This window comes from Strongylocentrotus purpuratus, unplaced genomic scaffold (genome assembly GCF_000002235.5).
Source record: "Strongylocentrotus purpuratus isolate Spur 01 unplaced genomic scaffold, Spur_5.0 spur5_scaffold_16, whole genome shotgun sequence".
NCBI lineage: Eukaryota > Metazoa > Echinodermata > Echinoidea > Camarodonta > Strongylocentrotidae > Strongylocentrotus > Strongylocentrotus purpuratus.
In genome coordinates, this window is record NW_022145601.1 from 2,875,940 (window position 1) to 2,899,362 (window position 23,423).

At 36.3% G+C, this 23,423-nt stretch overlaps 2 protein-coding genes across 2 annotated transcripts; one reads left to right on the plus strand and one right to left on the minus strand.

Moving 5' to 3' along the window:
• Positions 1 to 490: 490 nt before the first annotated feature.
• Positions 491 to 10,821, minus strand: LOC752833 (microfibril-associated glycoprotein 4). The gene is made up of 5 exons (XM_030987655.1): positions 10,243 to 10,821; positions 9,639 to 9,762; positions 1,927 to 2,093; positions 1,032 to 1,293; positions 491 to 759 (listed from the first exon to the last, which is right to left on the minus strand). The coding sequence occupies exons 1-5, from the start codon at positions 10,579 to 10,581 to the stop codon at positions 491 to 493; spliced, it is 1,161 nt and encodes a 386-aa protein (XP_030843515.1). The 5' UTR covers positions 10,582 to 10,821.
• Positions 10,822 to 12,955: 2,134 nt separating this feature from the next.
• LOC100892014 (beta-1,3-galactosyltransferase 1) lies at positions 12,956 to 18,851 on the plus strand. Its single transcript, XM_003728829.3, has one exon. It carries the CDS (start codon positions 14,709 to 14,711, stop codon positions 15,831 to 15,833), a length of 1,125 nt encoding a protein of 374 aa, XP_003728877.2. The 5' UTR covers positions 12,956 to 14,708; the 3' UTR covers positions 15,834 to 18,851.
• Positions 18,852 to 23,423: the final 4,572 nt, after the last annotated feature.

Genomic DNA, 23,423 nt, shown 5'->3' on the forward strand with positions numbered 1-23,423 from the left:
AGAGTCATTGACAGGTGATATTAGTTATCTTTCCAGTTATAATTGGAGAGTTAACAACCTAAGAAGCTAAGTTTAGTGAGGTATTCTTTTCAATTTAAACATCAATAAATTCAATACATTCAGTAATTATAATAAATGTGGAAGAAAAGTTGAAACTTTCAGTCAGATGCATGGCTACAGGGCCCATTACATCTAATATAACTTGTCATGGCTTTTCATAGACTGTGACATAAAAGACTAATATTCCTCATACTGATGTAAAATAGTATTCACTGAATTAAGACAAACGTAATACATTGTAGATATTTTTTGAGTTCTTTAAAGTCAACTACTCGTTTAGATACCAATATATTTTTAATTGAAAGTAGAAAATACAAACCTGTTGGTATGGGTTTCAGCTTTCCTGGATGCAACTGCATTATATTGCCAAAAATGTTCAATATATGTTAATACCAAATGTCTAGAAGTCTCTTAGCCCTGAATACGCATCCTAGCCGCCCGTCGGCTGACTGCTGTGGTACGAAGCTGGTCTTATCTTCATCTGGGTTTTCTTCAGTGCCGTTTCGTACCCCTTCCATCCCGCCCAGACGATGTTCTGGCTACCAGCAGGGCGTGGTCGCCCCTTGTACATACCATTGAGATTACTCTCAAAGCACGACCCATACCACCACGCCCCCTTGCTGTTCATGGCGCATTCCTGGTCCGTGTCTCGATCGAGCGTGTAGAATTTCTTGTTGCCATGGAAACTGAGTGAATCCTCTGAAAATGAAGATATGAAAAGAGTCAGTGATATACAAATTAAAAAAAGATGAGGAGAAGGGGAGTGAGGATAAGATAACAAGAAAGAAAAGAGAGCGAGCTGACGGGACAAAGAAAGAATGGTTTCAAGATAAAATCTCGATGAGATAAATAAGATGACTAACGGTTCATGAGCTGGACTAATGGTTTCGGTCTTGGGGACCTATTGGGAAGTGAATTAGTCCGAAGACTGTTGATGACATATCCCCCCCCCCCCCCTCCCCTTTTATTACCTGCATCGCCCTGGTAGGTGCCAAGCAGGAGTTTATAGCCCGTATCCTCGTCACCAATCCGGAAGTAGTCATACTCGGCATACTTCCGGTCGCCTTGGAAATCCTCTAGTTCAATTCTCAAGACGTAGTAGGTCTGAGCTGATAGGCGATGTATCTTGTCGTTTCCCAACCAGTGTTCTGAGTTGACGTTGCCGAACCCGTGTTTGTAGTCGTTCCATTCACGATAGAAACTTACACTGCCGTCCTCTCGTCTTTGGATGACCTGGAATATGAAATATGAGGATAAATTTCGTAGGACCTTTTTTCTTGAAATTTCATCTCACTCGCCCCTCGACTATTCTTAATATTCTTTCTTTTATCAAAATAAAGAGAATAGATAACATAAAAAGATAATAATTTCTTCCTCCTTCCTTCTTGTGCCAATATATGATCATCTTCAGATTATTGTTTCTCTCCCCTCTCTCTTTTCAACTGTCCCTCACTTTCCCCCATTTTCCGTCCATCATCCTGTGATCTTCTCTTCTGCTATATTCTTCCCTCCTTTTCTGTTTTTTATTCTCCTTTTTAATCTTCCACGCCCTTCTTATCCCCCTTCACCCCCCCCCCCCCCTCTCTGTCTCTCTCTCTCTCTCTCTCTCTCTCTCTCTCTCTCTCTCCTCTATCCCTCCCTCCCTCCCCTTCCCTCCCTTTCTATATTTTCCTCTCTCTCCCTAACCTCCTGTCCATGTCCATTTTCAACCAATCCAACATCAACCTCTCACGTATCTTTTTACTTCAGCCACACCTCAATTTCAACTCCAAACCGACCAATTCTTAGACATTTAGGGTAATGTGTTATTTTGTTCGTTCTGTGGTTGGTTTGATGTTGGTTTCTTTGGTGTGCCTGGATTCTTACCGTCCATCCTCCTCCGTCTGTCTCTGTATCACAATATGCATAGAATGGATCTCCGTTGTCTTGAGGATAAATGATGTAACGACCGCTTCCTGTTGCCCCTGACAACAAGACTTCGGAACAATCGCGTGGAAGGCTTTTTGAGGCCATCGAATGGTTTTCACAAACTGCTGAAGAAAAGACATAATTAGAAAATAAAATGATATGACGTTTTCACCTTTGTTCCAATTGTTCACTATAGCATAAAATCATTCCTTGAAATGAGAAAGCGCCATAATGGCAGACTAGCTAAATATGGGGTGATAATTGTGAGCGCTATATAAGAACCCACTATTATCGTTGCTATTATCTACCCCGGCCTGTATGCCACATACCCCCTATTATTTCATTTTTTTCCCGGAGCCAAGGACACAAGCTCTGCCTCTAATTATGGTACCCTTTTTTCTTTCGATCTTGTTTACTATGACCAGTAATGACATAATGCTGTGAAATATCGTATAGAAGGCAAACTCTAATTAAACCGACATCCCCACTCATCTATCTACGCATAGCCTCTACGACCAAGTTGTTTTATCGAGTTAATCGACCTATTGCACCGCTCATGAACCATACAAACCACACGCCTTGATCCTAGTTTAAGACATACACTAATCATTATGATTTCCTTTCCTGCATGTCATATAGCTTCCCTTTCAGCCTCTCCTCAATCTCTCTCTCTCTCTCTCTCTCTCTCTCTCTCCCTCTCTCTCTCTCTCTCTCTCTCTCTCTCTCTCTCTCTCTCTCTCTCTCTCTCTCTATATATATATATATATATAATTTTCATTCTCAATCTCTCACCCCTCCTCCTTAGTTTTCTTACACCCTATATCAGTTTTTCTTTCGATCTTTCTTCTCTCTGTGTGTCCCTGGATTCTTTCTCTGTCGACATCATGGTCAACACAACTTTCTCCCTTTCTCTTTCTCCCTTTCTCTTCCTCCCTCTCTCTTTCTCATCTCTTGTATAAATCAAAAACATGCGGAATACCTAACGAGTTAATATATTTAACCCGCGTGCAAGCCAGACTAAATGGTAACATGTTGAAAACCTTATCTTATTAATTCCTTGCATCTTGTGAGGAATACTTTTTCTTCAAAACCACGGAAAACATTTATTATCCATTTTGGAGGTAAATTGCGAGAATGCCATTTGTTATTAATCAGAACAGCTAGGTCGAAGAAAAGCATTTGTATGTCCTACGAAAACATTATAATACATTGTTTTCGTAGGATATAATATTTGGTAAAGACTGACAATAATTAGACCAGGCCAATCGGCTTAACGACATTGCAATATCTTAGTACAAATGTATATCCAATTTGATATAGTAACTGAAAATGTATCGAAATATTTTTTTTCGGTCTTATTTATCCAAGGTAGCCACACCAGTATAAAATGCTCTTCTTGCAGGCCCCGCATTTATTATTACCCCAGCACTGCCAGGCACATGTACTGCACCTGGGTGGAGAGAGGAAGTTTTATCAAGACACCTTGTCCAAGGTTGGAAGGACAGACGGAGGATCGAACCTTAGACCTCTCGTATGAGAGTCAAGAGCCTTCGCCAATAAACTACACTGCTCTCACTAACCATTCGGTTTGACTTTTCTGATAATATTATTTTAGAATTTTACTTCAATCATGTCTGTTTTCTTTTCAATTATTCAATCAGACCCTACTATTTCGCTTGGTTGTATAATCAGTATAAGATAACAGAATATAGTTACTGTTTTGTTAGTGAATATGTGCCCTGGCTCCGCTTGTCCCAGTGGTCATTTTTATCAGCTTTTAATGATAATTTAGATTGGAAGTGGAATTTTGATCCAAAACGAGACCGAAAAATATTGGCTTATTGAGTACGTGACTGCGGTTAGATTGTTTGAGATTATCTAGCTTGGAAGTCAGTGATCACCGCTGAATAGCCTAGACATTCAATATATGAGAGTAGAATAGAACCCCCTACCCTCCCGGTCCTTTCTCTCCCTCTCTCTCTCTCTCTCTCTCTCTCTCTCTCTCTCTCTCTCTCTCTCTCTTTCTCTGAGCAGTTTGATAAGTAAATCAAGTTCTAGAATTCTTGAATAATGTTGTTATTTAGTTATCCATCGATATCACCAGTCCTGATAATTCTGATTCCACTCTGTCGAAAGTCTCATTGATTATATGCAGGATTGAAGAATTTCATCCAAAGAAGCTTTCTAAGAAAGAGCAATGATTAATCTTGGTAGAGGCATTACGCTCATACTCAGTCGTTACCTATTTTTAGCTCTATAGAGTACGAATTTATTAAAAACGTGAAACTGCCAATATGAATACAGCCTTGTATACTCAATTTTGATAACGAAAACATTCTACGCGTTTGAAATTCTATTCAAGCATACACTAATTGAATATTGATATCGTTGTGAAACCGTGTTTCCGTTTCATACTTTATCACCGGTAAACTTGGCTGATTGATCATAATAAAACCGAGGGTCAGTCTGCAAATTTATACCAGTCATGCTCGTTCGCGACAAGGTTTTTATTAGAGGTGACGGGGCGAGTAAACAAAAATACGAGATCTCAACTACGTACACTCTATACACAACTCATCTGTATACTGTATTCTATTCTACAAAAATATTTGTAATCATTCTAGATGAAAGGACTAGAAACGTGATTTATTTTTGTCGTAATGTTTCCACATGCCAGATGTAAATCATGAAAGACGGATGAATAATAAGTAAAGGAATGAGGAAATAAATAAATCACATCCTCCTTTTTATTTTCATTCCTTGCTTTTGTTTGTATACTTTAATATTGTATGCCTTTAGTTATGAATAATATCATCTTTAATGTACACTCTTTTGCGATTTGTTACATTAATGAGTTATGTGGAAATAAATGAATTTTAATTTTAATTAAAAAGAGAGAAAAGCAGGCATAAAAGTATATTTATTGGTGTTTTGTTTTCAAATCGAGCTAATGTTATGATATGATGTTTAGTAAAGTTAAAGGGTGTTGGTGAATATGTTTCCAGCGCTTGAGTAGCGTTAACTGACAATATATGGTAATGCAACGAAGCAGATTTAGGTAGAAAGGAGAAAAACATCGGGCAAATTCTTGCAGACCGCAACACCGCCCCCCCCCCCCCCCCCCCCCCCACACGCTCTCTTTCAGTTGAATCCCGATATTATTTCAATGTATTTTTGACGATCTGATTTAGACCTCTAATGTCCAGGGGATGATGATAGGTCTATACTCCATTACTTGGGGATTCACTCAAAATTACACCTGTTTCCTCAGGACTACCAGATTGAGCTTCCCGGGTCAGACGAAAATCATCCAATATTGAATTTCCGCTGTCTCCCTCCTCTCCCTCTCCCTCCCCTCTCTCCCTGCCCTACCTCCCCTCTCTCCGTCCCCATTTCCAATTTCTAGTCTCTAATAGCTGTGGCATGCGTATAAACACAATGATATCAATGGCTTTCAAGAAGTAATATGTTGCATGTCCAATCGAAATCAGGTTCGTATTGCGCTTATGTCATTTTAATGTTCGCAAACTTCAGTATAAGACGAAAAGGCGGTTGAAATGATCTTACATTTGATGAAAGTCTGTGCTATTTTGTTAAAATTTGAATGGTATCCATAATAATAATCGCCATAATTATAACATATCCTAAAATTTAATATCATAAAATATAATTTGTATTTATAAGGTCTGTAATTCTCATGGTTGTAGTTCATTAAGATTAAATCATATTTGCTATTAATTTTCCACATTTCTCTAATCCTGACGTTTGTGTATTGGCAGAATCAAGAAATGATAAAAGCTTTATATTCCATCGAACCCTATAAGGGGACGAAAAAGGATCATAATATAACTCGTATACTCATATATGTATTTCATGGTGTTCTGATATGTAACATATTTCAATGATTTATGCAAAATGGTAGTAAAGTAAATTATATGAATATATCTATCATATTCATGTTGTACCTTTAATTGTCTATGATATTTTTCAAGTGCGTTTTTTTTAAATTGTTTATGTGATTTTATCCATGGTGTAAATATGTTGCACTCCAGCAGGTGATTGCGACGAAATGATATTAGAATATTCAATTCATTCCTATAAAAAGGCGCAAGACTAAAAGCTATGACTCGAGACTCATGCAATATGCGTTCTTGCAATATTTCTTCCTCTATATACGCTTAAATATTTTCTTGAAATTCCGACTAATTTTTCAAGTTGACTTTGACATTCACTGATATTTTACTCACCGTTATTTCCGGAATAATTACAGCGGTATGATTAAGATATTCATATTTATATGAATCAGAGCGAACTACTCAGTGGGATACCGAAGTCATGTGTCATATGTCAAGAACATTCTTTTTCAAAAGGTCTATAAAATACAAGCCGTGCTTTTTAATATACTGCTCCTCTTCTTTCATTATTTCTAAATTCATTCAATTATTTTTGTAATGGATATCACAATTTTCAAGCTTCAAAACGACAAAATAAGCCTATTCACCTAATAAATAAATGTATTAAATGTTCCATTTATTTATTTCGTGATTCCTTTTATACCTCGCGATCAACAATGCGTAATCCACTCTCTTTTATGGCATCTTTACTTCTATTTCATGATCACTTCAACTTTTTCTTTTTCCCTCTCTCATTTCATATACGTGGCGTATTAAGTCGTGTTTTACAAGTACATTACTCCTTCATGAGTATTATGTGAAAACGACATGCTTTTCATTAGAGTCTATCGAGTTATAGAGAAGTTAAAAGCGCTGTTTATTCACGAGGTTTTTTCTTCTTTTATTTAACGTTCGTAAATAATATAGAGAGGTAGAATCAAAAGTAAAAGAGTGTATCTTTAATAAAATCGGAAAAAAGCAGAAAGAGCGAGAGACCATGGGAGAGAGACAGCGAGAGAGAGAGAGAATGAGAGAGAGAGACAGCGAGAGAGAGAGAGAGAGAGAGAGAGAATGAGAGAGAGAGACAGCGAGAGAGAGAGAGAGAGAGAGAATGAGAGAGAGACAGCGAGAGAGAGAGAGAGAGAGAGAGAGAGAGAGAGAGAGAGAAGGAGGGTAGAAGACAGAAAGCAAAGAAAAGGAAAAATCCAGACGAAGCAAGAGAAACAAAATGAGAAAATGCGAGAGTGTTAATACTGAAACAGATGGGTAGAAGCATGAATTGCAAAGTGTTTTCAAAATCCAACTCCTTTTCGGGAGTATGGTCCATATCATAGGCACGGTCGGCACATTAAATATGATCCATCCCCTCCCACGAAACGAATTACATTTGAACATCTGCACAGTGACAACCAGGGAAGATGCATTCAAATTGAGATGACATTTTTGCGATTGATAAGATCTCCTTGATACCGCTGGGTTATTAACATGTACAAAAAAAGGGTGTCTGCTTTTAAAGATATCATGATTATATCCTTCCTCTTTATTTTATTTTTCTTAAAATTTTGCCTCAAAATGTTTTAACTGGCATGAACATAGACAGATATAAATGTGAAGGAGATGTCTATCTCTCCCTCCCTCCAATTCTTTAATTAAAGGTAGCTGGTTATTAACCTCTAACATGATGTAAAGCTTATATGTAGCATTTTACTGCAGGGGTGTCGTGGTGAAGTGGTCCATTCACCCGATTCTCAATCAAAGGTTTAGAGGGTTCGAATCCCAGCCCGGCACTTATGTCATTTGGCAAGACATTAATCCACATTTGCTACTTTGGTTATTGCTGGGGTAATAATAATTGCAGGGTCCTCGCGAAGAACAGGCTTCCCCGGGTAAACAAAATTAGTATTGTTATTATTACTGCACCGACAAAGTTTCTACTCCGGCCTATAAACAAGTATGCCCCCCCCCCCCCCCCCTCCAAAAAAAAAAAAAAAATGAGTGCCCAACCCCCTGCCCAATTGGATTTCGGAATTCTTTCCCGCTATACAGGTCAATAATCAGATACAATTGATACAAAGTAATGTATGTTATAGCGATTAGCGCTATCAAGTTCTAAAATCCTATAATTTTCTTGGACTTGTATTATTCTATTTTAAATGTATAGGTATGTATTCAATATCATAGGCATCCCTGCATCCATTGAATTGTGTATTTGTTGTTGTTTTTTGCACGTTTGTCAGAATGGCAGCTTAAATTTATTTAATTCAGAATGAAATATCATGATTACGTAGTACATTATAAGCATTTTTGTCTTCATGTTTTCGATACTTTTTAATCGTGTTATTTTGTAAAAAAAAAAATATGAACACGTATAGCCCTTTTTCCGTTAGGTATTTCATTCAACATACAATATCCTGTTTTGCTACAAAATAATTTCTTCAAATTTAGAAATAGAAGTTAGGAATAATCAAATCTCAAAACAGAGGGAAAAGGGCAGGAAGATGGGTCGCATACTAGTAATAGTTTTTAAGTTGTGATTTGTAAGATGTTTTTTTACTATATTGGCAGCTAACCAGAAAGGTTCCTTCGTGATATTATCAAATTAGAGACAAAATCTGAAAGCGACAAATAATTTTCGTCGGCTGACCGCAAAAGGCCCTTACTGCCATTAACAATACATAGGTCTTCGGCCTTCTTGTGGACAATGCTGAAAATAAAGGTTACTTCTTTCTGGTTATATCTTGATTTCAGTCCAAATCAGAAGTAAACTTTCCGAGTGGGAGAGGAGTTGTTTTGTTTTGTTTTGTTCCCCAAGAGATCAACACACTTTAACGATACAAACATTTAATCGTCAAGAATTAAAAGAATATATCTTCCGAAGAAGTTCCGAGGTCAATTAGGTTTCCGCAATTCTTGGTTTCAGTCCAAACAGAAATTATGTTGGCGTATTATATTTACGCAAGGGGTCTAGACTCGCAAGTCTAAACAATTTTGTAAAGAATTTTTTTTAAAGAAAATGTACAATTGGTCATCCTCTGGAGACGAATTCCTTTAAGTAATGTCTGTTTTTTATAATTAATTTCGAGGAAAGAAATGTAGACTAATTGAATCAGGTTATTGTTTTTTTTACCTTTGATCATATTTTGAAATATAATCCATTATGAATGGGAAATATTTTCAGAAACATAATGGTTTCCTTCCAATCTCGGAAAACCTTGAGAAATTAGAAGGCTCTGCATGGTAATAGACATAATTATGTTACCATTTTAAAGACAAGAAAAAGCAATTATAGAAAAAAGCGGCGAACCAGCCCCCCCCCCCCTCCCCCTACCCTCGGTAACAATTAGTTACATTCATTTTGAACTTCATTTATGAGGAAATTTCACTCCCCTTCTGAGCATGCCAAGTTGTGTAACGTATTTTCATCAACAGAAATGGGCAAACCAAAATAAGTTGTTTTGATCTTCGAGATCTGTTGATAAAACCATGGCCCCTCACTCATGTAGGTAAAACTTTTCAATGTATAGAATTAGGTCACCAATGTTCGATTATCATTCCAGTTCTCCGATGGTTCTTTTATGTCTCTAAACGTACCTCATACAATGCTTATATTGAAACAAATAAAGCAAATCTAATCTAATCTAAAAGTCGTGTGCCTCCATTCTTCACTTTTTTCTTTTACATTTTAATTGATTTGAATCAAATACAAAGCCAAATGGCAAGTCGTTCCATCAATATTATTAACTAATATCAATTTTCTATTAATTTTTGTTAACTTACCTCTTTGTGATTTTGGGATGTTTTCAAGCTCGGATAAAATTCGCTCCGACAGTTCATTTTGACGCGTTACCTTAGCAACCAGTTCTTCCAATGCCGAACAATTTGTCTGAGAAGCCCCGCCCACCTGTCAACAAAGACATATTCATGACCCGATGTTACATTATATGTCAACACTTCTAACAAATTGAAATGGGTGAAAAACGAAATAATAATATATCACAGTGACATTCTTGACTCATGTATAGATATTGATTGCATCTTTGATAAATTTCTAACTTTCTGTCTTTCTTTCTGTCTTTATCTAACGCGGTTCATTAATTAAAATCTTTTTCAGCAGGTGGGGAAAAAGATGAAGGTGATATCAAAGCTCTACAAAATAAAGAAGAAAAAAAACTAATATTAAAAAAATATATGATACAAAATTCGGTACATAAAGTAGAGAGAAATGCAAAATTATTGCTCTTTTTTTTTGTTGCTTTTTTTTGTTGTTGCTATTTATCTGATTTCATCAAAACAAAGACGAAAATTAAAACACAATCTAATAAAATCTATGAATACCAATATATAGGAGGAAGATGAACAACGACACATAACAATCACTTACGTGGATATTGTTAACTGGTAGCCAGCTGGGTAAGAATTGTTGGGCTGGCTGGACGGTTTGAGCACAAGCCGCTGGTTGCTGGGGTACAGGGTTCGGGTTCTGGGGGTATGGTGGTGCTGGCTCACCCCTTCTGAATCCATCACCACCTCCTCTAGCCTCTCCCCCTACCGGTTCCCCTTCCCCTTGGGTCCTTGTTGCATCACAGAAGATGCGATCTTTCATCAGAACTACCAGAAAGGCACATCCGAACAGGTAAGCAATATCTGTACCCATATTCCAAGACCGTCGACGCAATCTCACATTATGCGCAGTCACTTTCCTCACGAGCAACTTGATCATTTTTAAACTCTTTTTTTTTCCTTCAACAGCTTATTCTTTTACGATTCCATGAGGAGTGTTAAACACTTGGATTTATAATAAAGGCTCCAATATATTCCAATGTTAGTTATTCTTGTCTTACTTTAAATAAAATCGTATAAAAAGGAATCGAGTTAAATGCCGATGCAATCCTTAATATATACTATTCCACTGAGTGTCCACGGTGAGTGCTGTGATTTGAAATGTCTCAGGGCAGTTGTATCCCCTTCCTAACGTTCCTCTTACTAGCGAGTCCACTCAGTGAATTCACTTCCCAACTCCGATTGGCAAACCGCCTAATGAGTGACGTACTGGGGGGTAAGCCCGATCGGTCGCTAAAACAAAATCAGGTGGTTCGAACACTGACCTCAGATTCATGTTCATAACTTTGTGTTCACTTTTTTCAAATAAAAGTGCATAACGTAAATAACATGACTTGTACTATGCTTTACCTAATGGCTGCTGGGACAACGGCATCATTTCACCTTGAAACATAATATTAGGCGCGTTAAAAAATGTTATTATTATTATTTAAAAATCTGATAAAAATGATGTTTTACGAAATTCTCAGTAAATATTATATGAACATTAATCATTTAAGTTAGAGCCCTTATAAATTGTTGGGAGCCCCAATTCGCCAAAATTTTGATAGCTAAATTTCACTTAAATTGACGTATTATAATGTGAAAGAGGATGTCAATTAACTCAACAAATCTGTTTTGAAAATCTTTGCATGATTGTGTTTTAAATGACATCCTCTTTCACATTATGATATAATTTAAGTAGAACTTTGCAATTAAAGTTTGGGGGCTTTAAAGGGAAATTACCATTATCATCAGAAGATTCAGTTCCAACTCGTTACACGACTTTCCCTTAATTCAGGTCTTCCAGTAGGGGAACTGAATGTTTGAAATATCTCGCATGAGGGCGTGATACCTGTTTGTTCATTTGCGTCAGAAAGTTTCTCAAAGTTTCTGAAGTAAATCTTTTTGAGCAGGTAGCCTCGGAGCTCATTAGAAGAAAACGCCCTCTTTAGGTGGTTAAATATCTTAGAAAATCGGACCCCGGAAAGTGATTATTTTCAAAATGGCGTCCAAGATTGCCGCCTGTACCTTAAAATAGCCATAGATCATGATATTCATCTTAGATCTTAAAGCTATATAATATTATAATTTCACTTGTATATAAAGTATGGAAGCAGAAAAACAATGGGAATAAATTATTGAAAACTTGAGCAATATCCGATTAAAAGTAGGGGGTAAACTGTCGTCATCAGAGAAACACATATATTGCTATATTGCTCTGTACAGAAATTCATTATTTTTCTGACATAGTTATTGATGACGAAAAAGATTTGCTCCATACAGGGGATGTATACAAAATGTTCGCAATAACTATATTTAGGGTGGACGTATGATTATGCATTGAGTTTAGGGAAAAAATAGAAATTTCGGATTTTTAGTATTTTTTTTTTTTTTTTAGTACAGAGCAAAGGGGAGTGATCCTCACAAGATCGGTCACATAGATGCCAGTTTGTGTTTGGCTGGTCATTTTCAATCAGAATTTGCTCAAAAGTAATTCAAGTTCCTCTCATTTTTGTGCTTCTATTAAAACCAACTTGATATCAGGGTGGACTTCCCCTTTGAACCTTGTACTCGTACATGAAAGGACCGTTGTAACCTTTAATGGAGGCTTCCTATGAAATATTAAATTATACCTAAACAGTATACAACGTACACAACACGGTCTGATAATAGACATTTAATGTAAAGAACAAAGAAAGAAACAAAATAAGTGTGAGAGAGATGAAAGGTAAAGGAGAAGGAGTGAGAGAAGAAAGGACAAGTCCGTTAGCTAACCACATCGTGAATAGGCATTTCCTGAACGTGAACATAAAAACAATTCCATATTCTGTAACCACTTCCAAAGGAGTCTGAATAGTTCAAGATTTGTGGACGTTTTTTTAATTTTTATTTATTCATTTATCTATCTGTTTATCTATCTGTCTATCTATCTATTCATCTATCTTTATTTATATTCATCTATCTAATTTATTCATTCATTCAATTATTTATTCATATATATATATATATATATATATATTTATTTATTTATTTATAAGAATATTCATTTATTATTTGCTTATTACAGAGGGTTGTCTCTTAGAAGCGGTTGATCGATACGTATGGTAATTAAGGAACTATTCCAAATGGTTACAGACATAGTGCGACGAGCGTAAGAGGGGGTACTTTATATTGTTTGGTATAAAAAAAAAACAGATCCAACATAATGACATAATTCGTTACTATGCCTACACCATTTATTCATCAACAAAGTAATAACGTAATGAGGGAGTGCCTGCTGTCGACAATGGGCAGCCTTGCATGCGTTCACATCATATTTGGTTCGGCGCATTGAATGAATTGATTATTAGGGTTAGGAGAGTCCTATAGGTCGTATAGACGGCGCTATAGAAATACCTGTTATATAGGGCAGCTATAGTGGCTATTGTTTAATATGCACACGATAAGGGGTTCTAGTTGGATATTTGCGATTAGCTGAGTTAATTTAGAAATTCTAAATACAGACTTGAAGAGGACCGTTATAATAACGAATAGATCGGAGGGTCGGGGTTGCATGTTCCTGTTTGGCCGATAAATGCATGCGGATGACTATGAAGCTATTAACTAGTCCTTGACATACCTATGGATATTATCACAACACCTTTTGTGATAGAATGAAACTACAAGGAAATATATTTACGGACTTGTTTGCTACACGTCGCGAACAGGACACCGCACTGCTATGCTTTGCATAATTATTTTGTCGAGTCTATTACAGTCTGGTACTTTTCCCTTGTGTTTCTTCAATCGTACTCTCCTAAACGGTTATACTCATTATCTCTCATGAACATTTCCGGAAACGCATTATGGGAGAGATCCTTTGGGTTGCCAAGGAAATACATTTCTTTTTCCCGTTGTTTCGGATCATAATCAGAGACTACGATCTTGAGGTTAAAAAGTGAAACTGGAGCGACATAAGAGATACCGGATCATACGATATTTGGTGGATAAAGTGCGGGATTAAAATGGAGGTTATTCATCAACAAGAGTAGATGATATCTCGAGGGAAAATGTCGCTTTCGTCATTCGCTTGTGATTTCCAGTTCGAATTACAGCTCTATGTTTGATGTCACAGCAAACTAAAGATGCGTAGCTAGTTAGAAATAATTTGTTACTTGCCATATAATTTTTTTTATTTCTCGTCATACTGAAGACATTTCATTTTCGGTGTTGCAACACGCAGTTTTAATCAAATCAAAGGAGCTTTTTTTTTGCTTTTGAGTCTTGGAAAGCCGTCTTGTCCAGCTTCATGAGGAATGCAGAAACTTCAAGTATAACTCCTGGATTACAGACTACATAGTTCTAGTTCAACGATATGTTACCTAGGGAAGCTCTATGCTTTCTGACATTGACTAAAATTCTTCAACCATGTCATAAACTCATATTTATCGAGCAGCAAGATTAAAATACCCGGGTTGATTCACAACGCAAAGGCCTATACTGCGTATATAATTTAGCATTATCTAACGTTAACACATGGAAGATCCGGTGTTGCTTTAATACAGACCACGGTAATATACTGACTGCCCGTGTGATTAAGTGATACATCCTTTGAAAGTTGAAAGGAGCGTTGACTTCTTGTTTCCGGAGTTCAACGCATTTAGTATTCAGTCGAATGCAAGCCGTAGCATTTCATCAGAATGCATTATTCTCTTCCACAGAGAACTGAAATCATTTGTTCTTAGTCATTGTGTGTATTGGACAACGAGAATAATAATTTGCTTAACTTTAGGAACTACTACAAGACGTCTGTATATGGAGTCAATTTTAATGAAATGCGGGAACAGTAATACGAATCCGACATGGTGAATATATTATTGTTTTAATCTTGTGATCAATTGGATTTTTAAAATTCACATATGTTCTACCCACGTGATGGAACAGCGAGTGTGTAGAGGTTTACAGTAAACGTTCTTAGGTCAATCTAGAGGGCGCTATAGCAGGAGGATTCTTTTGCACTGGTGTCAATCTTGATTTCAACTCACCATGGCCATGGTGCATACATGCTTTCGCTTTGGCAGACGGCTTACAATCGTTATTGTCTTTGCCGTAGCCTTCATTATAACTCTAAACAATATAATAACATACCAACCCGTTGATGACTATAGGCGAGAAAATTCCCGTGACTACAACTCTGGATCAAATGCAACGGAACCACAGCGACAAAGTTTTCCAAACCTAGCAAGAAAGTCACAGTGGTTTAGATATTATTTAACCGACCAGCAAATAGCAGTGCAGAATTGGAAACTGAGCCCTGATCCGCACAATTTTCATTACCTTCACAACCCATTGGGTATGTGTTCTAATGCTCAAGGTCCGTCCGAGATTCTTTTGGTCATTTTTGTGAATTCATCTCCCGGAAATGCTGGGAAGAGAGCGTACATACGCAATACCTTCGGTAGCTACTACGCGTGGCCTTCACAGGGCGAGGGACAGTCCGCCATGCGGATTGTATTCTTGCTTGGTGCAGTTCGTGATAACAAACTGCAAGCAGACATCAACTTTGAATCTGACTTTTACAAAGACATCGTGCAGGAGTCCTTCATTGATGACTACCTGAACTTGACCCGGAAGACTATCATGGGTATGAAGTGGGTCACCCACTTCTGCAGGAGAGCCAGTTACACCATGAAAGTCGATGATGATATCATCATCAATGCTCCATTGGTGTATAACATCCTCCAGACAGCTTCTCCTACCAAGTTCACCCTTGGGACAGTTCTTTTTGCGACCCCGGTTCGTTCGCCACGAGGACTGTACGGGAAGTTCCTCACCCCAGAATCACTCTATCCTGATAAGGTGTATCCGCCGTACTTCAACGGACATGCATACCTACTTTCCACAGACGTCGTAGAGAACATCTACCGTGTTTCCTTGGAAACGGATCTTTTCCCTTGGTCCGACGTCTTTGTTGGCATGTGTCTTAAAAAACTTGGAATTCGGTTACGCCATTCGAGCCGCTTTCTGAGCGGAGGTTTCCCGATGGCTACTAAGACGGAGCTGGCAGAGAACGACAATGCCTTAGATGAAATCCGGGAATACGTCAGTGTCTTCCATTTCACTGTGCCGATCATGAATCAGTTATGGGAGATTTGGACTCGAGAGCTTTAAATACACATCATCATTTACCTTGTTCACATTCCGATAAAGGGACGATTGCAATAGCTGTATAGCCTAAGTCCTATTTGTGGCATAACCAGTAATTTATGGTACGATCATTTATGTTTGTTTTCGATGCTTGTTGCACTCGATGCGTTATTTCAGTTGTGTTGATGATAATATCTGTACTAATCGAGCCTATGGAGGCAATCAGCCTATACGTCAGTAATTGAAAGCAATGGAGGTTCTGTTCAGTTTGCAATTATTATTAATAATTTTTGTTGGTATTCATAATTAACCGCATGGCGCGTCAGAGACCACACCAATCGATGACGTAGCGCTAAGCAGAATGACGCCTCGTTTGCAAAGGATCTCAGGTTCTTTGCATGACAACTATGCCGTTTCCAATAGGAAATGTAATGTATTCGTACCAATATGATCAAAGTTAGGGTAAGATTTCGTCGGACTAAGTGGTTTGAGGACCAACACTCTAACTAAAGTGTTTGTACATGTTTGTTGTCATGTTACACAGAGTAACTTCAGGTTATGTCTGTGTGAAGTGGAACAGTTGCTTCTATCCATGTTATTCATGTATCTCTATCCATGTTACACATGTTTGAAATGCTAGAGCGCGGCAATGGAAGCACAGCTAAAGCCGGGGTAATAATCTCCAAGTTTGGAAGCGCTTAGTGGTTCTAATAAGCGCTATATAAAAACTGAGTATTATTATTATTATTATTATTTGGCATAAACAACACTTGCTCCGCCTCAATATCCTACTCTTTCCGAAGTACTAACGTCAACCCTGGACCAAACACTACACCTAACCCTACCTTAACCTTAACGCTAACCCTAAACTTAAACCTATTCTGAAGCCCAATATTATTGCAACCCTCCCTCAGTCGTACACATGCTTCAATTCAATCTATTCATGTTTCCAACAAAACATTACAAATCAATTATAAACATTTACAACAAATGTAGATTGAAATATATATTGGAAACAGAGGGGTCCACTAACAAGCAGTGCTTGCACAAGTATGGACACCTCAAATTCAATTCATTCAATTCAATTCAAATGAACAATTATTTTCTTTCATTCGATTTGACAACACATTTGACATCTGTTCAAACAATACAAATTATTAAAGTCGAGAGCAATTATCGAAAGAGCAAATGTTTGATCCCATAATTATATTTAGTCGAAATAATTTTCTGTTGATAAAACACGACGATCAGACTCAGATACTTAAGTTCATCACCAACATGTCCGTTCAATTTTGAAAGGTTGTCTATTACCACTGTCAATGTGATAAGACTAGGTGGATTTCTCTATGGTATTTAGTTTAATTCGTTTTTTTATCTTAAAGGTAAAGATCAGTTTGGGTCATGCGATTGCATTGTGAAAGAAACGTTGTGGAATAGATCAGAAAAGGTTGATCGTCTAGCATATCAGTATTGGTGCAAGGTTCTGGAATCATCAAACTGATAAGAAATTTGGCCCAGTCTTGGTAAAGTTACAAGCACTGTACACAGAAAGATGTATATGGGACTACACAATTGGTGTCGGGGCTACTATACCTTGATTTCCTTATCTTTCTATGCTCATTACTCAGCCAGTATACATTTTCTTCCAAAATTGTTTGGCACATGACATTTATTTGTAATCTTGAACATTAAGTGTAAGTTTTGTTTGATTCTGTGAGAATTAATTTTCTTTTCTTTTTTTTACCTGAGCTCAAGTTTATCTTTATCGTATGACCTGTGATATATTGTTCCAAATGTTTGGTACAGTATTTCTAACAGATTTGTTAGAGTGGGGCGCGATGGCTTAGTGGTAGAGCAGTGGTTTGGTAACCGGGAGGTCCCCGTTTCGAAACCAATTCGTTGCGGTAGTGCCCTTTGGTAAGGCATTAATCGTTTTTACCAAATCCTCGGAGACGACTTAAAGCCTTCGGTCCACTGCATGATTGCTTTTTTAACAAGCATACACAGGCTTTCTTAGCCGTCATGTAAAACAAACAAACAAACAAAGTAGCGCGTCAAAAAAACACCAAAGTCACTGAAGGCTATCAAGATAATTAACTTAACTTTACAATTATTATACTGGTGTGTAGTTGATACTGTACTGCTACAGTTTAAAATCGTTATTCTCGTTCTTTAGGGTAAATATATCTTTGTGCAACAGCTGTTTTCATTGCCGTTGTATTCCCTCTATTCTTGTTGATGTGTCTCTATGTTCATCCCGTCTTCCTCTATAAATGCACTGTCTTTCAATGGAACAGAAAACCCTTTGAAATAGGAATTTCGTATATTTTCGATGATTATTTGAATCACTGAAAAGACACGTTTACTAATTTTATGAATGCTTCTTGAAGAAATATTTACCTTGACAACTAAAGAGATTGCCAGAGGTTTGTCAGACATAGCAATAATGAATATGGACTACATCTGTATAGATGCCATGGTGTATGGCAGGTGAATCAATAGTTAATAGAAACCCCTGAGTTCTGAAGAGGAGCGTGGATACATTTAAAACATTAGTACACAAGGCTATTCACGATGCAGCTCTATTCTATCTTTATTCTATTCAGTAGATTTGGTGTCATGTTGTTGAAAATCTCTAACTTGAACTAAAGGAAATATACGCAGTAACGGATATCAATTCTTTGATTAATAAGTGGTTATTCTTAAGGGAATGAATTATTTATGAATAATTTCAGAGGTAAAATATAATTCGACACAGTTATGCATTTGTATTCGTCAGTATTGGTTAATATTTTATTACTGACAATCGTACGAAATGTGACATAATAAAATGGCAAATGAAAATAATTGGATGACAGAAACTGTTTTTACAAGACCTATATTTTGGTATTTTGGATTTTTATCAAATATTATTAAAGCTTCTTTAACGGCAATGTTTCCTTCATTAAAAAACAAAGTTCATACATAATGCAAAGATTTGTATCTGATAAATGAATTTGTTTACATTATTAAACCCCGATATTTCGGGCTATGATAGAGTAATTTGCGTTTAATGAAACCGTTTCCTTAGAGTCACAAAGTATCTCACACATGGATATATATATAATGCCCTTATAAGAGGCGTAGCGTAAATCCACTCAATGAGAGGGGGTGGGGGAGGGAGGGGCACTCGAATGACTGGTAGGGGGCACCAGTCTTACTCTGAAAATGAAACGCAAATTTACAAAGCTACTGATTAGGGCAGGGTGCGTGATGTTTTCGGAGTGGCGTCTTATTTTCTCTTCTCCCTTTTTCTTCCTCTCTTTTCTCACTTGTTAATTCGTTTAATATTGTACATCACTTGGTGTGTCGGGAGAAGGAGTACATGCTCCCGTGTCTCCTTTAGCTACGCTAGTGGATGGGGGAGGAAGAGAGTGTTGGAGTAAGGAGGAAAAGGTGAGAAGTCAGATTTAAAAGTCACATAGAGAAAAGAGGAGAGTGTGAGAAGAAGATTCATTTAAGCGTGTTTGATGATGTGTTTATTCCGAATAGCATATAATGCGAAAACGTATCATCGATTTAAAAGAAGAGTGTGAGAGTGAGAGAGAGAGAGAGAGAGAGACAAAGAGAGACAAAGAGAGAGAGAGAGAGAGAGAGAGAGAGAGAGAGAGAGAGATTAACGAGAGGATTCTCCATTAGTGAGTGTACAAGTATCATTAATACTTGATGCTTTTATTATGCATAGACCCTATGACTAATTTTTTTTTTCTTCTTCATTTTTTTTAATAATTGCGATGGCAATCTGATTAGGAAGTCTTACCGTTCACTACAATAATATCATTCAATTAGACATTTCTTATCTCAATTATTGACATGAATAAGTGATATAAATCCAAACAGGAAGTATATCATCTAAATATGATATCAAATGAAACGTCTTATGAGATAACACTCCCACGTGATACTGGATACATTGTCATTTTTCGTGAACAAAATATTTGTCTTTCTAAAATGAGATTGAATTTTGGATCTCATTTTCCTCCCACTCTCTCTCTCTCTCTCTCTCTCTCTTTCAGATCTTTGTATTTCTTTCCATTTCTCTCATTCTCCCTCTCTCAGTATGTTTATTTCTCTCTCTCTCTCTCTCTCTCCCTTCCTCTCTCTCTTCCTCTCTCTCTCTCTCTTTCTCTCTCTCTCTTTAGATCTTTACCTTACTATCTTCCCATCTGTCTTCCATTTCTCGATGCCATTTTCTACACCTGTATAATGTTTCTATGTAATCTGATATCATGGCGATTTACCCGTATCCTTGTAATTCATCTTGCCTTCACGTTCTAACCAGCATTATCCTGTTTGTTAGAGAGTATAGTGATCAATTAATTACTTCCACTCTCGGTGATGTGCACAATTAATATTCAATTATCTAATCGTTATCTATTTTTGTTTTACATCCACCGGGATTCGACCTGTAGGCTTTCTACTACTGCAATTCCTCTGCCTGCCGTTACAATTTTTGTATTCTCCATTTTCAAAACTATTGTTTGTTATTTGATTTAATGATTTCCTTTACCAAATGAAGCACAAGTAATAATAACAGTGATAATGATAATCTGATGATGACGCTGAGGATATTAATAATAGTAGTAGTAGGAGTAGTAGTAGCAGTAGAAGTAATAATAATAATAATAATACACAACATAATTAGGCGCTTAATACAGGTGTCCTCAAGCGCACCATTGCCTGACTAAAAAATTATTTACCAAAACTTATAATAAACACACAAATTATAAATCTGTTCTTTATTCAATGAATCATGCATATATAATGATACAAATAAAAACGAGAAGTAATAATAGTAGTACAATTAGAGGTAGTAGTATTTTCATTATTATTATTAGTAGTAGTAGTAGTAGTAGTAGTAGTAGTAGAAGTAGTAATGATAATAATGATAATATTGATGATAATGATAATAATAACAATAATAGTAATGATGATAACAATAATGATAATACTAATGATGATAATAATAACAATAATAATGATAAGACTAATAATAATGATAATAATAATGATAATAATAATAATAATGATAATAATAATAATAATGATAATAATAATAATAATAATGATAATAATATTAATAATGATAATATTACATCTTTCGAACTTCACCTGATGCAGAAGAGTTAAATTTGACAAACGAAATTTGTTATGTGTGTAATTAACATTGTATTATTGTATTTTCTTTGTCCCTTTTTTGTATTTTGTGTGTACATTTTTAGGATCATCTACCTATAAGTTTTTGTAACCTTTTTGATGACCCAACCACTTCGTAATTTCCTGTAGTGTATTTTCCACTTCATTGGTTTATCTATGTTTGCAAGAAATATTTTATTGTATTCTTTGCCTTTGTATGTTTTTATGAAAGTGGTGAATAAATTAAATTTAATAATAACATTAAAAATGATGATAATAATGATAATAATAATAATAACAAGAAGAAGAAGAAGAAGAACAATAATAATGACTAGATTACATCTTTCAAAATTAAAGAATAAGCTTCTGATCATAGATGATATGCAATGGCCATTAATTTTGTTTTTAAATACATGACGATTTATAAACACGATAGTTCCTGTGCAAGTAAGATGATATTTTGCTTTCATATCTCAGTGTAATTAAGCAGTGTAAACCGGGTTAATGGCTCAACCGGAAGAAATGGATACGAATCGTAAAAAAACGATATACGGACTTGAAGAATAAAATCCTTATAGAATGCAAAGCGTAAATTGTGTGATGACATCGCTGAATGTTATTTCAGTGGATTAAAATAACCATTGTGAACTTGTGTGGGTGTGCGTGCGTGTGTGGTAGATGTAAATATATACTAGAGAACACTTATTCAGATTGGGCTTTGTTGTATATAACTTGTGCTCATTTTTTAAGCAAAAGATAGAAACATATTTACACTTGTTCTGGGAGTGTGTACATGTTCAAAGATTATGGCAAATTGTAATAGCTAAGTTTGAGCTAAGGGAATTAAGGTCTATCGACTGGATAGATATTCATTTAGGGTTGTCCGGTAATCCCCCACAAATAAAGATTTTTACTACAATTATTTTTGCAATGAAATATTGGATATATAGATGCAGGGCAAAGCCTGTAATATTGTCTTGGGGGGAGTTTCAAAACGAACTGTTAGAATTGAGGGGAAAAGGAAAGAATATTGCAGGGAGGGCAGGTAAATTGGCCTTACATTTACAGAAGTGGGAACAAGTGAAGTTTTCATGAACTTTTAACACTGGGCTATTGAGGCTATAGTAGCCTTGTTTTAAATAATTTTTTTTAAATGTTTTAAATAGATTGTTTCTGTTTGTCTGTCGCTCCAATTTGGGGTAATCAGAGGAGGCTAGGAACAGTGTGTGGTGGAAGTGTGGTCGGGTGGTGTGTGTGTGTCGCATGGTGTGGTGGTGGGTAGTAGTGTGTTTAGTTGGATGGGGTTATTTGTTTTATGTTGCAACTGATTTCATTTTTGTTTTCATCAATTGTACAATCTATGTAATGAAAATGTTTTGAAAGGAAAAACAACTGTATTTTATTTCTAAGATTAATTTGCATTGTTTGGAATCAATTAAAAAAAAATTGAAAAAAAACTATTGAAAAAAAAAAGTAAAGTGGGAGGGATGGGGCCTTATTTGCCGAAAAATGTCCAACATTGAAAAAAAAAATTCTCAGGGCTTCGTATTTTCAAATAATGACTGGCCGCCAAAACAGGGTCACATTATTCAGTGCCTCAGATTTAGGAGGCTTCTTTCATAATTATGTACCACAACCCTGAGACTGCATATTTGATATAATAAGGGAGTTTACAGATAGCACATGGTACAAATGACCCCAAATATCCACAGATCTTTTACACATGGAGAAGTTCCACTTTGAGCATCTTAAAATAACAACTGCCAAAGTCCTAGATGTGCTTCATGAATACCTTTTGTTTGTCCTCTTGAAAAGAATACTTCCACCTGCGTATCATAAAATGTACCGTTGGTGCGTAGATGAATAATGTTACATAACTTTCATGAGCGCATATCCAGTATTCATCTCTGTGGGTTTTACCTGATTTTGGTACAAATAACCTTTATCTGCCCATGCGCAGATTGTATCTATGAACTGGCTTATTCAAGTTAAAGCCCTTAGTAGGCATAACTTATATACGTATAAGAGCTACCTTAGTTACTTCCAGTTCCTTTGCCATAATCATATGATTTTTTTTTGATTTTTTTTTTTATCCAGGTGTCGATTACATAAAATATACAGACTGAATTAGAAAAGGGATTTTTACAATTTGAACAAGTTAAAGATAAACTTGAGTTCTGGTAAAAAAAGAAAATGAATTCTCACAGAATCTAACAAAACTTACACTGAATGTTCAAGATTACAAATAAATGTCATGTGCCAAACAACTTTGGAAGAAAATGTATACTGGCTGAGTAATGAGCAAAGAAAGATCAGGAAATCAGGGTAGTACTAGCCCCGACACCATGTGTGTTGTCCATTTACGTATGTCTGTGTAAGTAATTGTTACTTTACCAAGACTCTGCCAAATTTATGATGATTTTGATGACTCCAGAACCT